Source organism: Hyperolius riggenbachi, chromosome 9, assembly GCF_040937935.1.
Source record: "Hyperolius riggenbachi isolate aHypRig1 chromosome 9, aHypRig1.pri, whole genome shotgun sequence".
NCBI lineage: Eukaryota > Metazoa > Chordata > Amphibia > Anura > Hyperoliidae > Hyperolius > Hyperolius riggenbachi.
In genome coordinates, this window is record NC_090654.1 from 227,191,783 (window position 1) to 227,213,730 (window position 21,948).

A 21,948-nucleotide genomic window follows, 5' to 3' on the forward strand; every position below is an offset into this window, starting at 1 on the left:
CCTCTGCCACCACCATACTCCTCATCCATGCCCTCAAAAATGTCCCGCCTTGACTACTGCAATGCCCTTCTGTCTGGTCTCCCTATGATCTAAATAGCCCCACTGCAGTCCATCATGAATGCGGCAGCCAGAATTATCCACTGCTCCCATCGCTCCACCACGACGGTTCCCCTCCTTGAATCCCTCCACTGGCTTCCTATCCAGTCCAGAATCAGATTCAAGATACTGTGTCTGATCTACAAATCTGTCCACAAAACCTGTCCAACCTACATTTCCGATCTTACTCAGAGGTACACACCTAGCCGCTCACTCTGCTCTTCCAATGAACTTTGCCTGACCGCTCCCCACATCACCCAGTCCCATGCACGCCTCCAGGACTTCTCAAGAGCTGCTCCAACACTATGGAACTCCCTACCTCCACCCATTAGGGCAACCCCCTCCTTCAACATCTTCAAGAAGGCCCTCAAAAATTACCTTTTCACTCTGGCCTATTACCCCTCACAAGTGCTCTAAACCCACAGCTGAACTCCTACCTTTCGTGTAATTACCTCTCCCTCTAGATTGTAAGCCTTTGGGCAGGGTCCTCCACCTTTTATGTCCTACCTGATCATGCACCTCCATTACTGTGAACCCATGCTATGCATCTGAGTAACCCTAACTTGCCTAATCTCCATGCTCCCCTCCAGTGACTGACTAAGCATTACCTTGTACTCATACTGTGCTGCATGATCTGGTCTTTCTTGTATATCTGTATTGTCATTTTTCTGTATGTCACCCCTAAATATTGTCTGTAACCTAAACTAATGTCCAGCGCTGCGTAATATGTTGGCGCTTTATAAATACAATAAATAAATAAATCTCTACTCTGTGCAGGGCCGTGCAGAGGATTCTCAAGGGGGGGTGCTCAAATTTTAAAAAGGGGCCCTAATCGATAAATCGTGCTAAATTGTGTATGTAATACCCCTTCTCCAGAAAGCACTAGGCAGTCTTAACCCCCCCCCCCCCCCCCCCCCCACCACCACCACACACACACACACCCACACACCTTTATAGAAGTATCAGGCAGACTTTGTGTCTTCTTCCAACCAACTTCTTTGGTGCCACCACCCTCAAATCAGCAGTCATAGGTGCGCACTATTAGAGTGGGCACAGTGGAGCCTGATGTAGGCATGGATTCACCTTTCATTACTGGGACCTCTGTCCCTCTAGATCAGCACCCAAGCTTCTTTTCAGGCAAAGAAGCAGTGGTTGCCAATATGCAGTGGTTGCTAAGCATTAGTAGATGCAAAACTGCAGTAAGTGCCAAGGTGCAGTGGGTGCACAGATGCAGTGGGTGGTAAGACGCAAAGGTTCAGTTTGTGCTAATTTGCAGTGGGTGCCGATGTGCCAAAGTACAGTCCGTGTCAAGCTGCTGTGGGTACCAAGGTCCAGTTTGTATTGGGTGTTTATTTGCAGTGGGTGCTATGCAGTATTGGGTGCTGAATGAGTAGCAGAAGGCGATAAACAATAGTGGGTGCCATGTGAGTGCTAATTGATACAGGGAGCCATGTGAGTGTTGGACATGAGTGAGTAGGTAGTGCCATGTGTGGTCTGGATGTGTGCCATGGGAGAGTACTGAGTCTCATATGGGTTCAGACCAAGGGTGGGTACTGGTTGCTATTTGAGTGCTGGCCATGGATGGGTACTAGGTGCATATAATGGCTTTGGAACTTTGTGCTGTGTGAGTACTGTGCCATGTGGGTGTTGATTATGGGGGTTATAGGGTGTCATGTGGGTCTTAGGTGCAAATACTGAGGGCCAAGTGGGTACTGGGAGCAAGTACATGGTAACATCTGGGTAATGGGTGCTGGCTAGTGGGGTATTTGTTGTCATGTGGGTGCTAAATGCAGAAGCTCAGTGCCATGTGGGTTCTGGGTGCTGGCACAGGGTGTCATGTGCATTCTGGCTGTATGGGTTGGTGTCAAGCATCATGTAGGTGTTGATTGCAGTTACTCAAGCCCTTGTGAGTTCTGGGTGCAAGTACTGGATGTCATATGTGAGTGTTTGGTGTTTGTGCTGGGCACCAAGTGGAGGATTAGTGCAACTGGAACTACTGCAGATGAAACATGTGGGTGTTGGGTGCAGGTACATTGGTGCAAATACTTGGTGCATTGCCTGCACTAGGTGCTAGCTATGGGTGGGCATTGTGTGCCATGTGGATTCTGAGTGCAGGTACTTTGGGTGCTAGTACTAGTTTATGTGAGTTCAGATAATGTGCAAGTACTGTGCCAAGTGGGTGTGAGTACTGGGTGCCAGCTATAGGGTGAATGATGCAAGTACTAAGTGCCATATGGAGGTCGGATATAAGTATTAGGTGAAAGTTGCTTGGTGCAAGTACTGGGTGCTTGCTATAGTGGGGGTTACTGGTTGAGTGTAATGTGGGTGCTGAATATTGGTGGGATTGCGGTGGGTGCAGGGAGTGGAAGGTCACTGTGGGTACTGCTATGAATAGCATAGTTGCTGCTAGGAGAGGTAGAGGTCAGTGTGGTTGCTGGGGGAGGTAGAGGTCAGTGTGGGTGCTGGTGGAAGGGTAGGTCACTGTGGGTTCTATGGAAGGAAGAGGTCAGTATGAGTGCTGGAGGAAGGGGAGGTCACTGTGGGTGCTGGGAGAGGTCATTGTAGTTATTGGAGAAGGGAGTAGTTGTGGGTGCTGTGTGTTGGGAGAGATCAGTGCGGGCGCTGCTTTTGGGATGGGAGGTCCCTGTAAGTGCTGTAGGGGTCAGGAGGGTAGCCTCTGGGGGGGGAGGGGGGGAAGACCACTGTGGGTGCTGGGGGAAGGATAGGTCAGTGTGGGTGCTGGGGTAGGCAGGATCACTGCTAGAGCTGGGGAGGGAGAGGTGATTGTGGGTGGTAGGTGAAGGGAGAGGTCACTGTGGGAGGGAGAGGTCACTGTGGGTGCTAGGTGGAGGGAGAGGTCACTGTGGGAGGGAGAGGTCACTGTGGGTGCTGGGGGAGGGAGAGGTCACTGTGGGTGCTAGGTGGATGGAGAGGTCACTGTGGGTGCTAGGTGGATGGAGAGGTCACTGTGGGAGGGAGTGGTCACTGTGGGTGCTGGTGGAGGGAGAGGTCACTGTGGGTGCTAGGTGGATGGAGAGGTCACTGTGGGTGCTGGTGGAGGGAGAGGTCACTGTGGGTGCTAGACGCAGGGAGAGGTCACTGTGGGTGCTAGGTGGAGGCAGAGGTCACTGTGGGTGCTGGTGGAGGGAGAGGTCACTGTGGGTGCTAGGCGCAGGGAGAGGTCAATGTGGGTGCTAGGTGGAGGGAGAGGTCACTGTGGGAGGGAGAGGTCACTGTGGGTGCTGGTGGAGGGAGAGGTCACTGTGGGTGCTAGGTGGAGGGAGAGGTCACTGTGGGTGCTAGGTGGAGGGAGAGGTCACTGTGGCAGGGAGAGGTCACTGTGGGAGGGAGAGGTCACTGTGGGTGCTGGTGGAGGGAGAGGTCACTGTGGGTGCTAGGTGCAGGGAGAGGTCACTGTGGGTGCTAGGTGGAGGAAGAGGTCACTGTGGGTGCTAGGTGGAGGTAGAGGTCACTGTGGGAGGGAGAGGTCACTGTGGGTGCTGGGGGAGGGAGAGGTCACTGTGGGTGCTAGGTGGAAGGAGAGGTCACTGTGGGTGCTAGGTGGATGGAGAGGTCACTGTGGGAGGGAGTGGTCACTGTGGGTGCTGGTGGAGGGAGAGGTCACTGTGGGTGCTAGGTGGATGGAGAGGTCACTGTGGGTGCTGGTGGAGGGAGAGGTCACTGTGGGTGCTAGGCGCAGGGAGAGGTCACTGTGGGTGCTAGGTGGAGGCAGAGGTCACTGTGGGTGCTAGGTGGATGGAGAGGTCACTGTGGGTGCTGGTGGAGGGAGAGGTCACTGTGGGTGCTAGGCACAGGGAGAGGTCACTGTGGGTGCTAGGTGGATGGAGAGGTCACTGTGAGAGGGAGAGGTCACTGTGGGTGCTGGTGGAGGGAGAGGTCACTGTGGGTGCTAGGTGGAGGGAGAGGTCACTGTGGGTGCTAGGTGGAGGGAGAGGTCACTGTGGGTGCTGGGGAAGGAGATGTCACTGTGGGTGCTAGGTGGAGGGAGAGGTCACTGTGGGAGGGAGAGGTCACTGTGGGTGCTGGTGGAGGGAGAGGTCACTGTGGGTGCTAGGTGCAGGGAGAGGTCACTGTGGGTGCTAGGTGGAGGGAGATGTCACTGTGGGTGCTGGTGGAGGGAGAGGTCACTGTGGGTGCTAGGTGGAGGGAGAGGTCACTGTGGGTGCTAGGTGGAGGGAGAGGTCACTGTGGGTGCTAGGTGGAGGGAGAGGTCATTGTGGGTGCTAGGTGGATGGAGAGGTCACTGTGGGTGCTGGGGAGGGAGAAGTCACTGTGGGTGCTAGGTGGATGGAGAGGTCCCTGTGGGTGAGGAAGAAGTCACTATGGGTGCTTGGGGAGGTAGAGGTCAGTATGGGTCCTAGGTGGAGGGTGAGGTCAGTATGCCACACTAGGATTCCTATCCAGACCTCTTCACCTGAAAGTGCCCCAGGAGGAGGCGGAGCTTCTCGCGGGTGGGCGGGGCTTACCACGGCAGTGGGCGGGGCTTATTTTGCGCGATCAGAGGGGCCTTTTTTTTACTGATTTTAAAAAGGGGGGGGTGCCTGGGCACCCAGAGCACCCCCCTCTGCACGTGCCTGACTCTGTGCAAGCTCCCTGTCTTTGTCCTTGCTGGCTGCCTCTTCTCCATGCCCCGTCGCATATCATTACGCAATAACGTGCTACGTCAAGCGGCAGCTCTGTAATGGTGAAAACAAGAGCACATGGACAGGCGAGTTGCTATGGTGATAAAACTGTGCAGCACAGTAATGATGGGGGGGCTTGGGGCCCTTAGGGCTGAATTTGCTGGGAGGTCATTTTGCACATTGCTTCTTAAACCAGCCCTGACTTGAGGGTGCTGGGGGAGAGAGTGGCTTGCTGAGGTTGCTGGAGGTGATGCAGGGAGGGAGCTGAGGAGAGAATGGAGGCTATTGAGGATTAGGGGGGAGAAAGGACAGAATGACTATTGCTGAGAAGAAGTACAGAGGAGGCTGCATGGAGAGAGCAGAGAGTAGCTTACCTCAAAAACCTCTGCTCGTCTGTCAGGGATAGGGCTGCGCTTAGTCTGGTGCAGCACACAAGCCTGCCTGTGGAGGAGGAGCTTAGTGCCAGTCTGGAGGCAGAGCTTAGCTGGGTTTGGAGGTGGAGTTTTGTGGCAGTCTCCAGCACTCTTTCAAGGGAAAAATTGTAGCATCCTCCCGAGCGACCACTCTGACAAAGGTCAGCCCTGGGCTGCAGGAAGGATAAAAAACCTTTTATCAGTTAATCTCAGGATTATTTTAAGCCAATATTATTCAATCCAATTTTGACTATTGCAGGATATGAATTTTTTTTGGGAAATTACACGATCAGTTTTGGGTTGCAGGACACTTAATTTAGGGTCTCATTAGGTAGAGCTTCATACTGAGAGTGCAGAAATTCAGATATCAAACCAACAAATGGTGATTCCTTTAATGACTAACTATACATGGTTTATTGCAAGCTTTCGAAAAGTGAAGTTTCTTCTTCAGGCATTATACAGGCAAAAAAAACGCAGATGTGAACCGGGCCTAACTTCCTTGTGGTTTGGCATATACAGGCCAAACAGGAAGGGCATTTGATCAGGTAGGTTACTCTCTCGAAGCAGGTGGTTAAGGCTCACTGCCAGGCACGGAAACCAGGCGCCCCATAGCAGCAATGTTATGCTGCATGGGGTGTGTAAGACCTTCTCTCCGAATTGCGATGACTTGGAGGGGGAATAGTATTTAACACCCCCATATAGCAGTATTTGTAGAGCCTTTATCCCCTCAAATAGCAGTATTAGGTTAGGCCCCTAACCATCCCCCCCCCCCCTCCCCGTGCATGATCTTACCTGAACAGCTGGTGCAGTCCCTGCTTCTTTCTTCAGCATCCTTCAATCTCCATTCCCACTGTTGTCTCTTCTCTGTTTCCCGCCAGCATGTAGATACTTACGTAACATGAGGAGCTATTGAGCAGGTCCGGTCCGCCCAAGATGTCGAGTGAGGCGACTTCCTCAGGTAGCATAAGTCTTGGGACAGCACCAGGCAGAAAGAGGAAGTGAAGAACATGCCTGGCCAACCTATACTGGGGGCAACTGAACTTGGCTAACCTATACTGGGGGCAACTGTACCTAGCTATCAATACTGTGGGCACCTCTAACTGAGCACCTACTTCTACTGAGGGTGTTTTTGGGGAGGCTCACCGCAGCTATAATGTGCGGTGCAAATTGCCGGGCGTTGTGTGATCATTCCAACTGGGGGGGGGGGGGGGGGCAGCCTCACAAGTTTGCTTCAGGCAGCAAAAAGTCTAGAACCGGCCCTACTAATGAGACCAAAAGAATGATTGTGAGATCTGTGATCCTCTATTGATATTGGAACAATGCTGGCATGACATGGGAATATACTATGCACTGTTTGCTCTAGAAATCTTTGGGCACCTGGTGTACTCCTTCTCAGGTCTGCCTTAACCAACCTGTCCCTTAGACTTACATTTGCGAAAATTGAATTCCGGTCGGCTTTCAATGACTGATGACACCTGGGGATTGGCTTCATCCAGAGGCCAAAATTTCAACACATCCAGTGACTCTCTATATTGTGAACAGATGTTGTTCACCCATGGTTTTGTAAAATGGTGTTATGGTGAATATGAGAGCAGGAGGCTGGCAGAGGAGGTCAGAACATTAGAAAGAGAGAGACTTAAACAATGCACATTGCCTTGCTGTCCTGCTGATCTACTGCTTCTAATATTTTTAGTCATAGGGCCAGATTTATCAAAGCATTACCGACATTTTTTTCTGCTAAAACTGTTCTAACCAGCAGAGGATAGAGGAACTGTTCAGCATGATAGTAAGAAACTTCCCAAATCCTACATAATACCAGCAGTTTAGCGTGGATTTCTAGAGCTGCACTACAGTTAAGAAAAGGGCAAATCCATTCCTAAACTGCTGCAGATTAAGAAGTGCTCAATAGCAGTTCTACAGATAGTGCAGGCTAGACATGATTTGTGAAGGGCTCCTCCCCCCTAGTGAATTCCTCCTCAGAGCCTGCTGACAGCAGATGCATTGGTTACCTCAGCAACAGCAATTTCCCTCACACACTGCACTGCCTGAGATACCTTCCTAAGGCCCCGTTCACATCACAAACGCGGATGGCCATGCGTGCGGAACGCAACGCGTACGAACGCACGCCATCCGCGTTTGTGTGCGTTGCGTGGCTGATCCCATCACTGAAAAGTGAATGGGACAGCCATGCGTTTTTACAAAAAATGCATGCAGCATGCGTTCCCGGACCGCACAGGTCCGGAACGCATGCAGTGTGAACATCAGACATTGCACTCTATGCAATGTCTGATGTCGTGCGTGTCGGTCACCTGCACGCGTTTCCAAAACGCGGCTGGAAACGCGTGCAGTGTGAACGGGGCCTAACTCCTCCTATTCTTAAAAGAATCTGCACTATTTAGTGATTTCTTAGGATGTCTGAGACCGTTCTGCACAGATTTCGAAAAAACTACTAATATATTGTCTCAGACACTCTTGATAACTGTCCCCCATAGACCCTGAAAAGGGATGCAAATTAGGTGCTCTGACTCAGTGGTGTAGCTAAGGAGCTGTGGGCCCCAATGCAAGTTTTACATTGGGGCCCCCCAAGCACTCTATACATAACAATCGATACGGCACATGAAAACCTGCCAATGGCAACTACAGTGTCAGAGGTGCAAGAAGGGGATGAGGAGCAGTTTACTATTACTTAAAGTATCTATAGAAGGGATTATTATGAGCACAGGACCAATAGAGAGCTAATACTGCAGTTGAGGGAGTGCGGTCGCAACCTCTGCACCCCCTATTGCTACGCCCCTGCTCTGACTCCAGTCTGACTGGATAAGCCACATGCTTGTTTCAGGTGTGTGATTCAGAAACTACTAACCAGAAAAATGAGCAGGGCTGCCAGGCAACTGGTAGGAAATAAATATGGCAGCCTCCATATGTCTCTCACCTCGGGTTCCGCTTAAAAATGCTTTCAGATAATATTGTTCAGTGGGATGTTTCATGATGCTAATTTCTACCTTTTGCAAGAAAGCAGTATATTAATTAATTACAATACAGACAACAGTATAGCTCTTTTACTATTCATTGGTGGGAGAACCTTGGCACTGATTTTTTGCTGGAGTTTAGTTGGGCTTTAGTTTATCCTAATAAGTTGGGCATTAAACAAACCTGAAGCGGAAAAAAAAATGATGAATTGTATGTGTAGTATGGATAATGAATAGAACATTAGTAGTAAAGAAAAGAGTCTCAATTTGTTTTCAGTTATATAGCTTTTTTTTTTTTTTTATAACATTTCATCATACTGTCATAGTCGCCATTTTAAAACCACACTGTCTTTTAAGCTATAAAACAGGGCAGAAATAATGACCATTTGAACTATCATGCAGTGAAACCTTATCTCAAGCTGTTTCTTGCTGTTTTTTGGCTGTTTAAAGCAGTATTAAACTCTAACATAATATTGAATAAAAAATATTCTACTTTTTATAACCCATACAGTTATCATATTTGCTTTTGTGCACAAGTATTATTATTCATTTAGAAATTATAAGTTCCCAAAGTACAGTTTATTTGCTATGAAAGCTTCCATTGCATTTTATTCAAAGCTACATTATTTAAATATTGTAATGTAACCAGTGAACCTTTCTGAGCTGTGTCTGATCTGCACACCTTAGAAGGAGTTTCTGCGCTGCCAGGGAATGTTTCCATTCCTCTCTTGCTACAATTAAAGCGGACCTGAAGACTCAAATTTTACTTACCTGGAGCTTCTGCCAGCCCCCTGGATCCTTCCTGTGCACGCGACCTGCGCGCATCTTCGCTCCAGCTCGTGTCGTCGGGAGCGTCCTGCGTCGCTCCCCGTGACACGAGCGGGAGTAAGGACGCACTCGGCCAGGTCCGCAGAGGCACAGTGGCCTGCCGACTCACAAAGTGAAACTGAACCGGAGGATCATTTTTTCCCGACGCAGACACAGGACATCTGCAGGGGGCTGGTAGAAGCTCCAGGTAAGTTAAAATCCCCCCTTTTTTTAACATTACAGGTTTCCTTTAAGTAAACACAAGATAATGTTATCACCCTTTTTGGATTCGGATCTCAATGCAGGGAGCTTTATATTGAAAAAGTAAGTCCAGTGTTTAACTGTTTGAATGCTGTTCTGCTAAAACAAAAATGTGTCAGTATATTACGGTATATTAATAATCTTTCAGAGCAAAGAAGAAATGCTGGGTTTCATACCACTTTTAATGAAAACAGAGATGATCTAAACTAAAAGTTTTATACATACCTGGGGCTTCCTCCAGCCCGATGTCCCAGGATCGCTCCCACGCCGCTGTCCTCAGCCTTCTGTATTGCTGGTACCGGGTCCCATAACTTTCTCCGGCAGCCTCCTCTGTAGAGGGCGCACTTCTCTTTCGCAGACTGGCTGTGACTGGCTGAACTTACGGGACCCGGTACCGGCGATAAAGAAGACTGAGGACGACGGAGTGGGAACGATCTGTGCGTATGGGGCTGGTACTCTTTAAAGTGGTCTGAAAGTCAGCATTTCTACTTTGCACTAAAAGATTCCTCACAGCTTGAAAGCTACTATCCCAGAATTTGTTTTTAGCAGAACATCACAGAAATGGTTAAACAAATCACTTTGTCCTGCTATTCAGCTTCAAATCTGCATCCAAACTGGAGATAACAGTATCTTTGTTTACATTCCAATGTTGTTACGATGTGTGTAAACACAGTGTAACAAGTGAAAAGGAGCTCTCTGTACTTCAGGCACACACACAGTTCAGAAAAGTACATTAGAAGATGTTAATATATAATAAAAAGCAATTTGAATAAAATGCAATGCCAGCTTTCAGGGCAAGATAAACTACACTTTGGAAACGTGTAATTTGTAAACAGAGAATATTGCTTATGCACAAAAGCAAATATGAAAACTGTATGAGTAATAAAAAGTAAGAAAACTCATTTTTATTGAATCTTATGTCGGAGTTTCAGACCACTTTAAAGAGAGTCTGAAGCGAGAATAAATCTCGCTTCAGCTCTTATCCCTGCTAAAACGTCGCTATCCCGCGGCTAAACGAGGGTCCCTTACCCTCCAAATCCCCTCGAGAAGTCCCGGGGATCACTTCCTGATTGAGGCATGGCTAATGGCAGCAGCCCTGCCTCACGCGCGTCTCTGTCAGCGCGTATCTCCGCCTCTCCCCGCCCCTCTCAGTCTTCCTTCACTGAGAGGGGCGGGGGAGAGGCGGCGATGCGCCGCTGATAGACGCGCTGTGAGGCAGGGCTGCAGCCGTTAGCCCTGCCTCCAGCAGCAGCAAAATCTACGACCAAGTTGGTCGTTGATTTTGCAGGGGTGGGTTTGGGGGTGAAGGGACCCCCGTTTAGCCGCGGGATAGCGGCGTTTTAGCAGGGGCACACATGCCCCTGCTATATATAAGCTCTGAAGCGAGATTTATTCTCGCTTCAGAGTCTCTTTAAGTGCTTCATAAAACCGGACTTTTTTTGACACAGTGGGTCAAAGAGCTCAGAGAAGCTCTTTGGCATAGATAAGAAGTGAATTTTTTGTAACTCCTTCTGTACTGGAAAACAATATGAGACTATTTTCTTTGCTACTAGTGTTACATTTGTTATCTGTACTATACATACAATTATCTCGTATGTTTATTTTTTCTTCAGGTTTGCTTTAAATTGTTTATCCTTTGTCTTTTTATCATATCCCAAAAAGTTGCATCTAGAATCACAGCCAGGGAACTGCCTTTTGTAGATGCAGTACAGCAGTGGCAGCTTCCAGATTTTCCTCATGTCAGGTTTGATCTGAAAATATTGAGCACAGAAGAATTATCATGTATTTTTCAATCTGCATTCATTAAAAGCATAGCCATGTGATCTTTCAGACCTAACAAGATAAACAGCTATACATTCTACAATCCCACAGGGTGCAGTCAGTTATAACAAAGCGATGCACTATTAATAATAACATAAAGCTATTCCTTTTTGGAATAACAATTGTAAGTCTATCAGTATGTGCGTTTCCTGGCTCTGCGGCAGGGTGGCGCTGGCAGCTGCAGCTGAGCCCTCGGCTGGGTGCTGGAGACTCTCTAGGCGGTGCTCTATGGTTTTACTGAAGGGAGAGCAAACGCTGAGGGCTAAGGCCGCTCGTCGCTGGAGGACCCGAGCTTCCTCCGGGGGTGAGAGGGGATAAAATGGCCGCTGTCAGGCCGCCCGGGCCTATCTCCCAGCACCGCGTCCCTATTCTGCTTCGGACGGGGAGGTGAAGGCCACCCGGAGGGGTGACACGGAAGGACCATGGGCTCCCAGACGCTACAGATCCTCCGGCAGGGAGTGTGGGCTTCCATCACCGGGGGCTGGTACTACGACCCCCACCAGAGCACCTTTGTCAACACCCTGCACCTCTACATATGGCTCTTTCTGCTCTGCTTCCCCTTCACCCTGTACATGGTGAGTGTATGCAGCCTCCTCCATCTTGTCTGCTGTGCAGGCCTCCCCTTTCCTGTGCTCCAGCTGCCTTCCATCTGCACTCAGTGCTGGGCTGCCAGGGCAACACCAGACAGCCAGCCTACCAACCTGTCGGTCTGTGGATCTACTCCACAGAGCGAGCTAAGCCTGATCCTCACCAGAACCAATCCACTTGTGTATGTTTGTGTGATGTATATCACATTTTGATATATAATTCTGATCTCTTCCATACTGCTAAGTACATTGAGCAATTCATGTGACCAAATGATCCTAAGAAGATAAACTCACAATTTATTATCCTTTGTGTAATATGTTACCCTGTTCTGAAGGCTTGTATAGGTGCTGCATTCTTGCCCAAATCAATTGTTTGTGATTGTTTTATGCTTGTAATACACGGCTTGATTTTGAGCCATTAAGATGCTCGATAATTTCCGATCTCCCACCCGATCGTTTCGCCGCTCGATTCCAGATTGAAGTGAATGGAAAAAAGATAAGAAAAACAAGCAGAAGATAAGAGAATTGACTGCGGAATCAAGCAGCTAAGCGATCGAGCCGCAAAGCTGACCCGTGTATTCCAAGCATTAGGAACAACTGCTGCACACATACTGCTTCCTATTGTAAGTTTTTCTATGTTGTACAGCGCTATGGAAGATGTTGGCGCTATGTAAATAATACATATGCTGAGCATCCTGTTCACTTAACAGAAGAATGGAAATGAAAAGCTGGAGGTGCTAAGAATAGCATTGTTTGTTTTTGTTGATTAATCTGACACATTGCATAGCTAGACAAAATAATGGGACACCTGTACTAATGAAAAATCTAGGATGCTAAAAATCTTGCAACTGCATGTAGCATATGGGCAGTCTTGTAGGGTAAAGCCAGAAACTTACCACTATGTTTTGGCGAAGTGGTATGAAACCCATGTAAACACAGGGAAAACCTACAATCTACAAACGGCACCCTGGACGATATTTGAAACCAAAACCTTAGTGCTGCAAGTTGAGTGCTGGCCACAAATCTGCTGTGTGCCCATATAAATATGTCTATGCATGACAGATTTTCTGCTGCTCTTTATTGTTGAATAAGTTGAACAACTTAATTTTTAAAGCTATATACAGACACAAGATTTTCCCTGCTAGTTTACTTTAGGGGACGTAGCAGAAAACCTCAGAGGGAACAGTTCTCCAATCACAGTACCCTCTCACAGCACAGTTTTGTGATTGGCCAAATATTGTGGGCGTAGTTTACTACAACCTATTAGAAACCTAGCAGTTTAAGAGGGTGCTGACCACCCAATCATGTTAGCTTAGTTTCCCTATGTGATTTCCTGCTGGGTCCCCTAAAGTAGAGTAGCGCCAGATTTTCTTTGCCTGAGATGGTCTTTTCTGATCTGCATGGGTGAAAATATTATGTTGGTACAGAAGTCCTTCAGTGTTCTGGATCACCAAGTTCCACTTCACACTCCCTGCTCAGCCAGTGGACTGATTGCACGGACTCGCTTATTCATGTCCTTTGTAGCTCTGCCTGCTGCGTTCCTGTTTCTATCCTCTTCCCCTCTTCATAGCAACAGAGCCTGTAGGCTAGTGACGCCTCTGCGACAATCTTTTGTGTGTATGAGGCTTAACTTTTTTTCTTTTTTGCTGGATTGTAATCTCAGACTCTGATCTTGGGCAAAATTTTAAATCATTCAGCAGACCGTACTCTTGGATATGAAGTAAAGCATACATGTGGCAGAATGTGTAATCCAGCAGCAAGAGAGTTAAACAGGTTTCCCTTGCTTCCTCCCTTATATGAACAAATGACTTATGCTGCCAGTTCACATTTCCAGTCACTGAAGCAGCAGTGATGAGTTGTTAGGGGCTTGAAAATGCAAAAAAACAGACGTAAATCCTAAAACACCACCTAATGCACATTCCTTGCTATGGTTAAAATTATGTTCTTACCCAATAGGGTTATGCTTCATTTTTCACTGTTCTCACAGATCCTTTAATGACCAGAAATATGAGCTGGCAGCAATGAGTTGCTTGCTTCAAGCTTTAAAGTGTGCATGAAGTGAAACAACAAAACTATATACATACCTCAGTAGAGGGAAGCCACTGGATAGTCCAGAGGCTTCCCCAATCTTCTTGCGCCTCTCTGTTCCTGCACTGGGGCCCTTTGAAAATATTTTAAAAATAATGTACAGCCGGCGCAGTAGGTATGGAACCGCTTGTGTGGCTTTTTCTTTCATGCACGAGCAGCTCTGTGCTACTATGCAGGTATGAACCCTACCGACACCTGCATAATGCAGCTGCCAGGGCTGGGAGTCAGAGCAATTTTGGGTACCTGGAGTCTGTGGTTTCATAAAGTAGGATGATTCTTGTACTGACTCCACAGCACTGGTAAGTATTAGATTAAGGAGTCGGAGCAATTTTGGGTACCTGGAGTCTGTCAGAGGTTTCATAAACTGAGGAGTCTGATGATTTTTGTACGGACTCCACAGCCCTTTCGGCCACTCTTGTGCACAGAGGGGAGCGGGCGCATAGAGAACAGGCTCCTGGTGAGAAGTGGAGGGCTTGATGAGGATTGGGGAAGTCTTTGGAGCATTCAGAGGCTTCTCTCTGATGTGTTTATTTTTAAAGGCCCCTTTTAAACTTGCAGGGCAAACCTGCGTTGCCTTACCCGTTTTTTTTGCCGCAAAAGCAATGCACGTCTGTGGAGTCTTGCACACTTACTGCATTGCTCCAGAAGAGTCAATAAGATGCAAGGGCAGCAGTGCGTAACTTGCTTTAATGCAAGTCTATGGGCGACACATGCATTGTGAACGACAGAGCGTGGTGCACCGTGCATGCGCATACCAACAGGAATCCCAGTGACGCAATTACTGCCCAGCAGGGAGTACATCACTGGGAAGGGGATGAAGGGCCTGGGGCGTGGGTGCTTTACATTTGAACTTGTTGCCGTACTCTGCTGCAGGGTCATATGATCGTCTATTTTTGTGTTGTGGTGCGATGTAAAGGGGCCTTAAAGTGGATCCGAGATGAACTTTTACTCATTGCATAATTGTGTTCCTTTTCTATTGTTTATATGGCATTCCTCAAGCCAAATACTTTTTTTTTTTTTTGTTTGTTTTCATACTTTAATTCCATATAAACTAAACAAGCCACACCCACAGGTTTTCAGAGAGCCAAGGCACTTTCAGACAGTAGCAAGGGCTCATGGGAGCTTAGTCTGGGCCGGAGGAGGGGGAGGTATTACTAGCCAGAGATTTCAGAGGCAGAGGGAGGAGGAGGGGGGATTAGGTTTTTTTGCTCAAGATGCAGATAAGCCTGCCTCTGTGTAATGTTTACTAACATGGCTGCTGTCGTATCACAGGAAGAAATCATCATATTCTATTAAAGCTGTTTGCAGCTAGATTTGCTGTGTAAACTATCTAAACTTTAGATAAGATATATATATATATATAGACAAGTTACTTGTTATAGTTAGTTTTTCAATTCACTAGTGCTTAAAAAGCTCTTGCAGTGTGAACCATCCCTTAGGTAGCGGGGGAGAGCAGGCATAATCCTACATTTCACCTTCTTCGATCCCTGCATGTATGCAGCCTCTATCTTCTTCTTCCCAGGAGTCCATCGCAACGTTGATAACTGCTCCCTGTGATGATATGCACTTACGTTATAATTGGGCGCAGTTACCAACGCAACAGATGCCTGGAAGGAATGATAGATGAATAGATGCTGCATGCATGCAGGGATTGAGGAAGGTGAGTTGTAGCGCTATTCCCACTGTCCCCCGCTGCTGCGCCCAGCACTCAGGGCAGTCGCACTGTCCTCACAGGCTTGGAAACGGGCCTGCTTTACAGAGTACATATTCATTTCACTAACTTCCTCAGAGGGGCTTACAGTCTAATTACTACCATAGTCCTATGTCCATCATAGTGTGTACATTGCTAGGTAAACACTAGAATGAACTGTTTGTGGTCAGTTTTGGAGCTAGAACTGTGTACTTATTGAGCAATTCTTTCCCAAGCAATATCCGTCCCGCCAGTGGAAGGGAGGATGATATTGGGGAACACCTGGATGCACATTTTGGCCGAAATGGCCATGAAAATCTTAATGTGTAGCTTTAAATACTGAGGATTGCTTCGTGTTTGATAGAAAATATTTTGTACAAGTTGCTTACACATTTGACCTTTAGTGTTGGGTCTGTTTCTATTGGTGTGGACTGTAATCTGTAATAGTAGTGTTCTTACCGGTGTATGTGCTGTACTGTTGGCTGTCGTTTTGTTTACATAACGTTTAAGATTTAATGTGTCCTTCTGGTAGCAGTGTTTTTAGGTAATGATTAATTTATATGAAGGATAGCCAAGTTGATCACAATATTATTGCTAAATAGAGGACAGTTTAGTTTGCATGCAGTATAGTGTACCATGAGACAATTTTTTTTGTGTGTGTTTTGTTAAAGCAGAATCAGATAAATCCATGTGGAAATAACTTTGTCTTCTTGCCCTTGCTTGATTTGATATATTTTATTTAGGGTACATAAATTAAACCTAATGTGGCCAGTTTAAAAGACAACTGAAACGAGGGCTGCCAGATTTACTTCCTTTTAAAGAGTCTGAAGTGAGAATAAATGGTTATTTTTACCTGCTAGTTTGCTTAAGAAGTATAAGAGGTGAAACGCCGCATTCCAGCGACAAAACGAGGGGTTAGACCCCCCAAAACCCTGGGGGGGGGGGGGGGGAGATATCTGGGCAGCGCTTCCTGAAAGAGGCAGTGCTTAGCGCTGCAGATCTGTCGCTAATGAAGTCAATCGCCGCTGATCACCGCCTCTCACCGCCCCTCTCAATTTTTCTTCACAGAGAGGGGCGGGGAGAAGTGGAGATCCGCGGGCAGATTGACTTCAGTGAGGCAGAGCTACAGCTCAAAGCTCTGCCTCACCAGGCAGCGAAATCCACGACTTTGAAAGTTGTGTATGTTTGCCCCGGGATTTGGGGGGTCTAAACCCCTCGTTATGCTGCTGGAATGTGGCGTTTCACCTTTTCTTATACTTCTTAAGCAAACTAGCAGGAAAAAAATAACTATTTATTCTCGTTTTAGAGTCTCTTTAAGCAATATCCGTTACCTGTCTATCCTGCTGATCCTGTGCCTCCATTGCTTGTAGCCATAGACACTGAAGCATGCAGCAGATCAGGTGTTTCTGACATTATTGTCAGCTCTGACAAGACTAGCTGCATGCTTGTTTATGATATTATTCAGACACTACTGTAGTCAAAAAGATCAGCAGGACTGCCAGGCAACTGGTACTGTGTAAAAGGAAATAAATATGGCAGCCTCCATATTCTCCAGTTGTCCTTTGAATTACCTGGGACTTTTTCCTACCCCCTGCTTTCCTTCAGGTCCTTTGCTGTCATTCCACTCAGCACTGATCCATTTAGCAGCTTTGCCCCTTCAAAAGGTGGCGACTGAGCCAGTTGCAGACTATATTGCACATGCGCAGCTGTGTGCTTCGATTGCATTCCCATGGCCATTAGTGTTTGCGTACATGCAGTTGGGGTTTTTACAAACTGCGCAAGTGCAGAATGCTCCCGGTCACGGGAGGATGATCGAGGAGGCGTGCGGCTCGAGGCCATGCATGCAGCTTTTGGAGGGTACAGCTGGTGAGTAGATCAGCACAGAATGTCAGCAGGGGACCAGAAGTTGTGAAGGGGGCTTGAAGAAGCTCTAGTTGAGTTCAACTGACCACATTAAATTTACTTTAAAGAGAACCCAAGGTGGCAGAAAGCAAAAAAAAAAAAAAAAAGTTTGCCCAAGAAGAGGGAAGCCTTTGGATACTTCAGTGGATTCCCACATTGTCCTGAAGAGAACTGCCACTGCCCAGGACCCTCTTTATGATCGCGACTGTGCTCCCCTTCAGGCACAATCATGTCCGTTCCGTGCCTGTGCAAGAATGGCCACTTCTGTGCAGTAGCATGGAGCTGCTTTGCATATGAGCAACTTTGACCTTCTGTGCAGACATGACTGTACCTGCACAGCTTTTCACAGACTTCTGATCTTTTGCTAAAGCTAATTGTTCAGTCTGCTGTTATCTTAGGTGATTTTTTACTATACTTTTTTCTAAAGTTTGTGTACAAATATACTTGAGGCTTTACACTGTACACCAATGCAAAGCCACCTGCATTGCTTTCTTTGGCAGAGCTGATCCTATTCCAACACACTGAATGGGACAATGCTGTGAACCTAGATGTAAGTGGAAAGATCAGGCAAAGCTGTATATGTACTGTCTTCTGTTATTGCCTATCACACACTCTAAGTATTGCTGGAATTTGCATAGTAAAGTGTGAAGGTACATACACTTTTCCACTGCGATTCCTAAGTTTCCGTCTTAGTGCGTTTGTGTTTTTGGCGTTTTGCAATTTTTTTTATTTAGCAGAATACAGTGAAATTATGAATGCGTGCATCGTGTGGGGGAAAAAAGCAGAAAGATTTAAAATAGGGGAAAAGGCGGAACTGGAACGCTAATGTGTGTTTCCTGAGCAGGACCATTGACATCAGTGGCCAGTGGAGCTGTGTGTGCGTGCGTTGCCTTCTGTGCCAAAATGCACACAATTCCAGCGGGTGTGTTCACTGTCTCGGCATCACCAGTAAGGATTGAGCTCTGTACAGGCACAGCTGTTGGTAAGGGAGCGGTGACAATGGCGTGGCACACAATGAAGCAGTGGGGAAAGGAGGGGTACGTGCTTGGCGGTCACTGCTGAGCCAGTATACTTCTCAGGTTCACTTTAAAGTGTACCTGAGAACCTTCAGTCATGAGTCAAATGCTTAATAAGTGGAAAACCTCTGGATCCTGTAGAGGCTTCCCACCCATCCTCCAGTCCACCGTTGCCAAGCATGGACTCCTTTGCGTTGCTGTTGTTTACTGCCAAGTTAAAAGATAAAAACAGGTAGGCAACAACTGCTTTTGTTGGTGTTAACTGTGCACACCTTAAAAGATGGATGCATTAGGATAGCGTGTGTGATAAAAATATCTATGCCTTAGCCCTTGTTAAACGGTGACTCAAATCTAATATCCATTTTTCTCGTTTGCTTACTACAATATAATCTCGTTATAGTATACTCTGATATAGTAAACATTCATCTATAGTAAACTGAAGGGCCAGGTCCCAGCCAAGTTCCATTATAAGTATATGGGAGTAACGACTGGGATAGTAAACCCGTTATTGTACAGGAAGACAACTATGTATGGCAATGTTGTAACTTGTAATTAGGGGGACTGATATTTTGTATATCTAACCTGACATAACATCAGCGCTGCGTAATATGTTGGTGCTTTATAAATACATTAAATGCACAATATTGTCCATTTACAAATTACACGTTCCCAAAGTACAGTTTATCTGCTCTGGAAGCTGCCATTTCATTTGTTCAAGCTGCTTTTATTATATATTTAAATCTTCTAGTGAGCTGTTCTGAGATGTGTGCATGCTTGAAGCAGAGAGAACTTGGTTTCAGTTGTTACAAAGTAACAACTGAGGATTGTAAACAAAAGTTAATGTTATCTCCTCTCGGGATGCAGATCTTAAGCTGAAGGGGCTTTCCACTGCAGGACAAAGTGTTGTGTTTAACTGTTGGAATGTTGTTCTGCTACAATTTGTTGTTCTAGTAGGTTTAAAGAGAACCTGAACTGAAAATTAAAAGTCAAAATAAACATGAACAAGTCATTCTTACCTCCTGTGTAGTCTACTCATTGATCTTTCTCCTCTCCTGCGTCCTATTTGTCCACTGTGATATAATTTTCTGTCCTCCATTTTGAAAATGGCCATTACTCCATAACCGCTTTCTGGTCAGCACAATGATAAACTGTAATATTGCCCACTTGAGCCATAGCCATAGGGAAACATAGACATTACCTTGCACATACAGTTCTAACTGACAGCAGCTGATATATAACTGACAGCAACTGGTATATTTCAGTTCTGACACTATTGTCAGAACTGGAAGGAATCGTAAGAAGAAATTGGTGAGCTTCTGAGAGGTACTGATGGAAAGATAAGTATGTAATATTAATTTGCAGCTACATCATGTGTTTATTTTAAATACTTTTACTCAGTTCAGGTTCCCTTTAAAGCTGTAAGGAATATTTTACAGCAAAGAAATGCTGTTTCATATAAAGTTGACTTGGTGTATAATGGTGTACTGTATCTATTTAGGCATGCATAGTATGTATTATGTACGCATTAAGCTTTCACATATACAGATTTATATTTATATTCAATTTATATTAGGTTTTGCATTTGCTGGTATATAATTTTGTGGTCTTATTCTTGGTGTCATTTTATTATGCTATAAAATATTCTGTGGCACTATACAGTAAGGACACTGTATAATAAGATGGCACACCGAATTTTCAGCGTAAAGAAATTCTATAAGAGTTGAATGAGGACAGCTTTGAGGAGCGCTGCAAAGACACTCATCCAGTTTATGAAGCGTCAGATTGCAGCAATTACTTGGAATTTGCCAGGGATTCTGATCAGGAGATTTCTCCAACGATGTGCCAGGGCCTTTTGTGAGAAATGCTGTTCTCTGCTGCCAGTTTGTCACATGCCTTTAGCTACCCATAAAATATGGTCAATGTGATGCTTATTATTCTGGGTTGATGCTAATTTATGCAGTTTGGAATCCAGCCTTCATTCTTTGATTCTTTTGTTTCCAGGCTGCTTAAAGAGAACCTGAACTGAAAATAAAAAGTAAAAATAAACATACACAGGTCATACTTACCTCCCATGTAGTCTGCGTCCTGTTTGTCCACTGCGATTAATGGAATTCTCTGTCCTCCATTTTGAAAATGGCCATTACCCCATAATAGCTTCCTGGTCAGCACACTATTAAACTGTTATATCGCCCACTTGAGCCATAGAGAAACCTTGACATTACCTTGCACATTCACTTGTAACTGACAGAAGCTGATATACAGTATAACTGACTGCAACTGGTATGTTTCAGTTCTGACAAAATATTGTCAGATCTGGAAGGGATCGCTGTAAGAAGAAAATGGTGAGCTTCTGAGAGGAACCGATGGCAAGATAAGTATGTAATATTCATTTGCAGGTACATCATGTGTTTATTTTAAATAAATTTTACTCCGTTCAGGTTCCCTTTAAATTTCTATAACATTAAAATAGAATTTGTATCAACTTGGAATTAGCATCTTATTGACCCTCCGTGGTTCGGAATGGTCATTGACAAGTGGGGATCAGGGGATAGACAAAGGACACAAAAGTACAGGAAATGTGGCATAAGACATGCTGAACCCCATGTGGTCACTCTGCTACAAGGTGAGAAAGCGCTCCTGTAGTGCATTAAGCTTTTAATTGGATAATGTTATACAATATGCCCTTACATGAAGCTATAAGATACAGCACGTGTATGAGGCCACCTGCAGGGACACTATCTTTCCCTAAGCCTTGCCAGGGCTTCGGTTCGTGTTGGTGGCACCCCGAGTTGTGCATTGGGTGGAGCCTCAATTACTTGGCTGCTGTGATGGGTGGGCACTCAGTAGTCTCTTCTAGAGACTGTTTTGCATAGGAGGGCGGGTACATTTTCTCCCTTTGGGGAAACGGTAAAACGTTATTTAGTAAAAATTGTAAAATAGGGTTAAAAACAAAATGGATAAAAAGGATAAAAAAGTGAAATAACCCATGTTTAAAAAAAACCCCCACATAGTTTACCGCATGTGTGTGGATTGGCGGTGCGCTGCTAATTGTATGCTTAGATAGCTAACTGCAGGCAGTAGAGATGATCAATGATATGCAAATACTTCTGCGTTTACGCAAAGTTATGTACATTTTTATGCAAATACAGGATCTTCTCAAAAAATTAGCATATTGTGATAAAGTTCATTATTTTCTGTAATGTACTGATAAACATTAGACTTTCATATATTTTAGATTCATTACACACAACTGAAGTAGTTCAAGCCTTTTATTGTTTTAATATTGATGATTTTGGCATACAGCTCACGAAAACCCAAATTTCCTATCTCAAAAAATTAGCATATTTCATCCGACCAATAAAAGAAAAGTGTTTTTAAAACAAAAAAAGTCAACCTTCAAATAATTATGTTCAGTTATGCACTCAATACTTGGTCGGGAATCCTTTTGCAGAAATGACTGCTTCAATGCGGCGTGGCATGGAGGCAATCAGCCTGTGGCACTGCTCAAGTGTTATGGAGGCCCAGGATGCTTTGATGGCGGCCTTAAAGAGACACTGAAGCGAGAATAAATCTCGCTTAAGTGCTTATATTCAGCAGGGGCATGTGTGCCCCTGCTAAAACGCCGCTATCCCGCGGCTAAACAGGGGTCCCTTAC

General features: G+C 45.9%; 1 protein-coding gene across 10 annotated transcripts in view; it reads left to right on the forward strand.

Annotated features, from left to right (window-relative positions):
• PCNX1 (pecanex 1) overlaps positions 1-21,948 on the forward strand; it is a 236,810-nt gene that overhangs the window by 40,378 nt on the left and 174,484 nt on the right. For 9 of the 10 annotated variants that reach the window (XM_068254084.1, XM_068254086.1, XM_068254087.1 and 6 more), the window contains exon 1: positions 11,253-11,585. The exons of the other annotated variant lie outside the window; for it this stretch is intronic. In XM_068254084.1, the coding sequence (XP_068110185.1) occupies positions 11,433-11,585 (153 nt within the window). In that variant the 5' untranslated portion in view covers positions 11,253-11,432. Of the gene's footprint in view, positions 1-11,252; positions 11,586-21,948 lie in introns of those variants that run through there. 10 annotated transcript variants of the gene reach the window in all.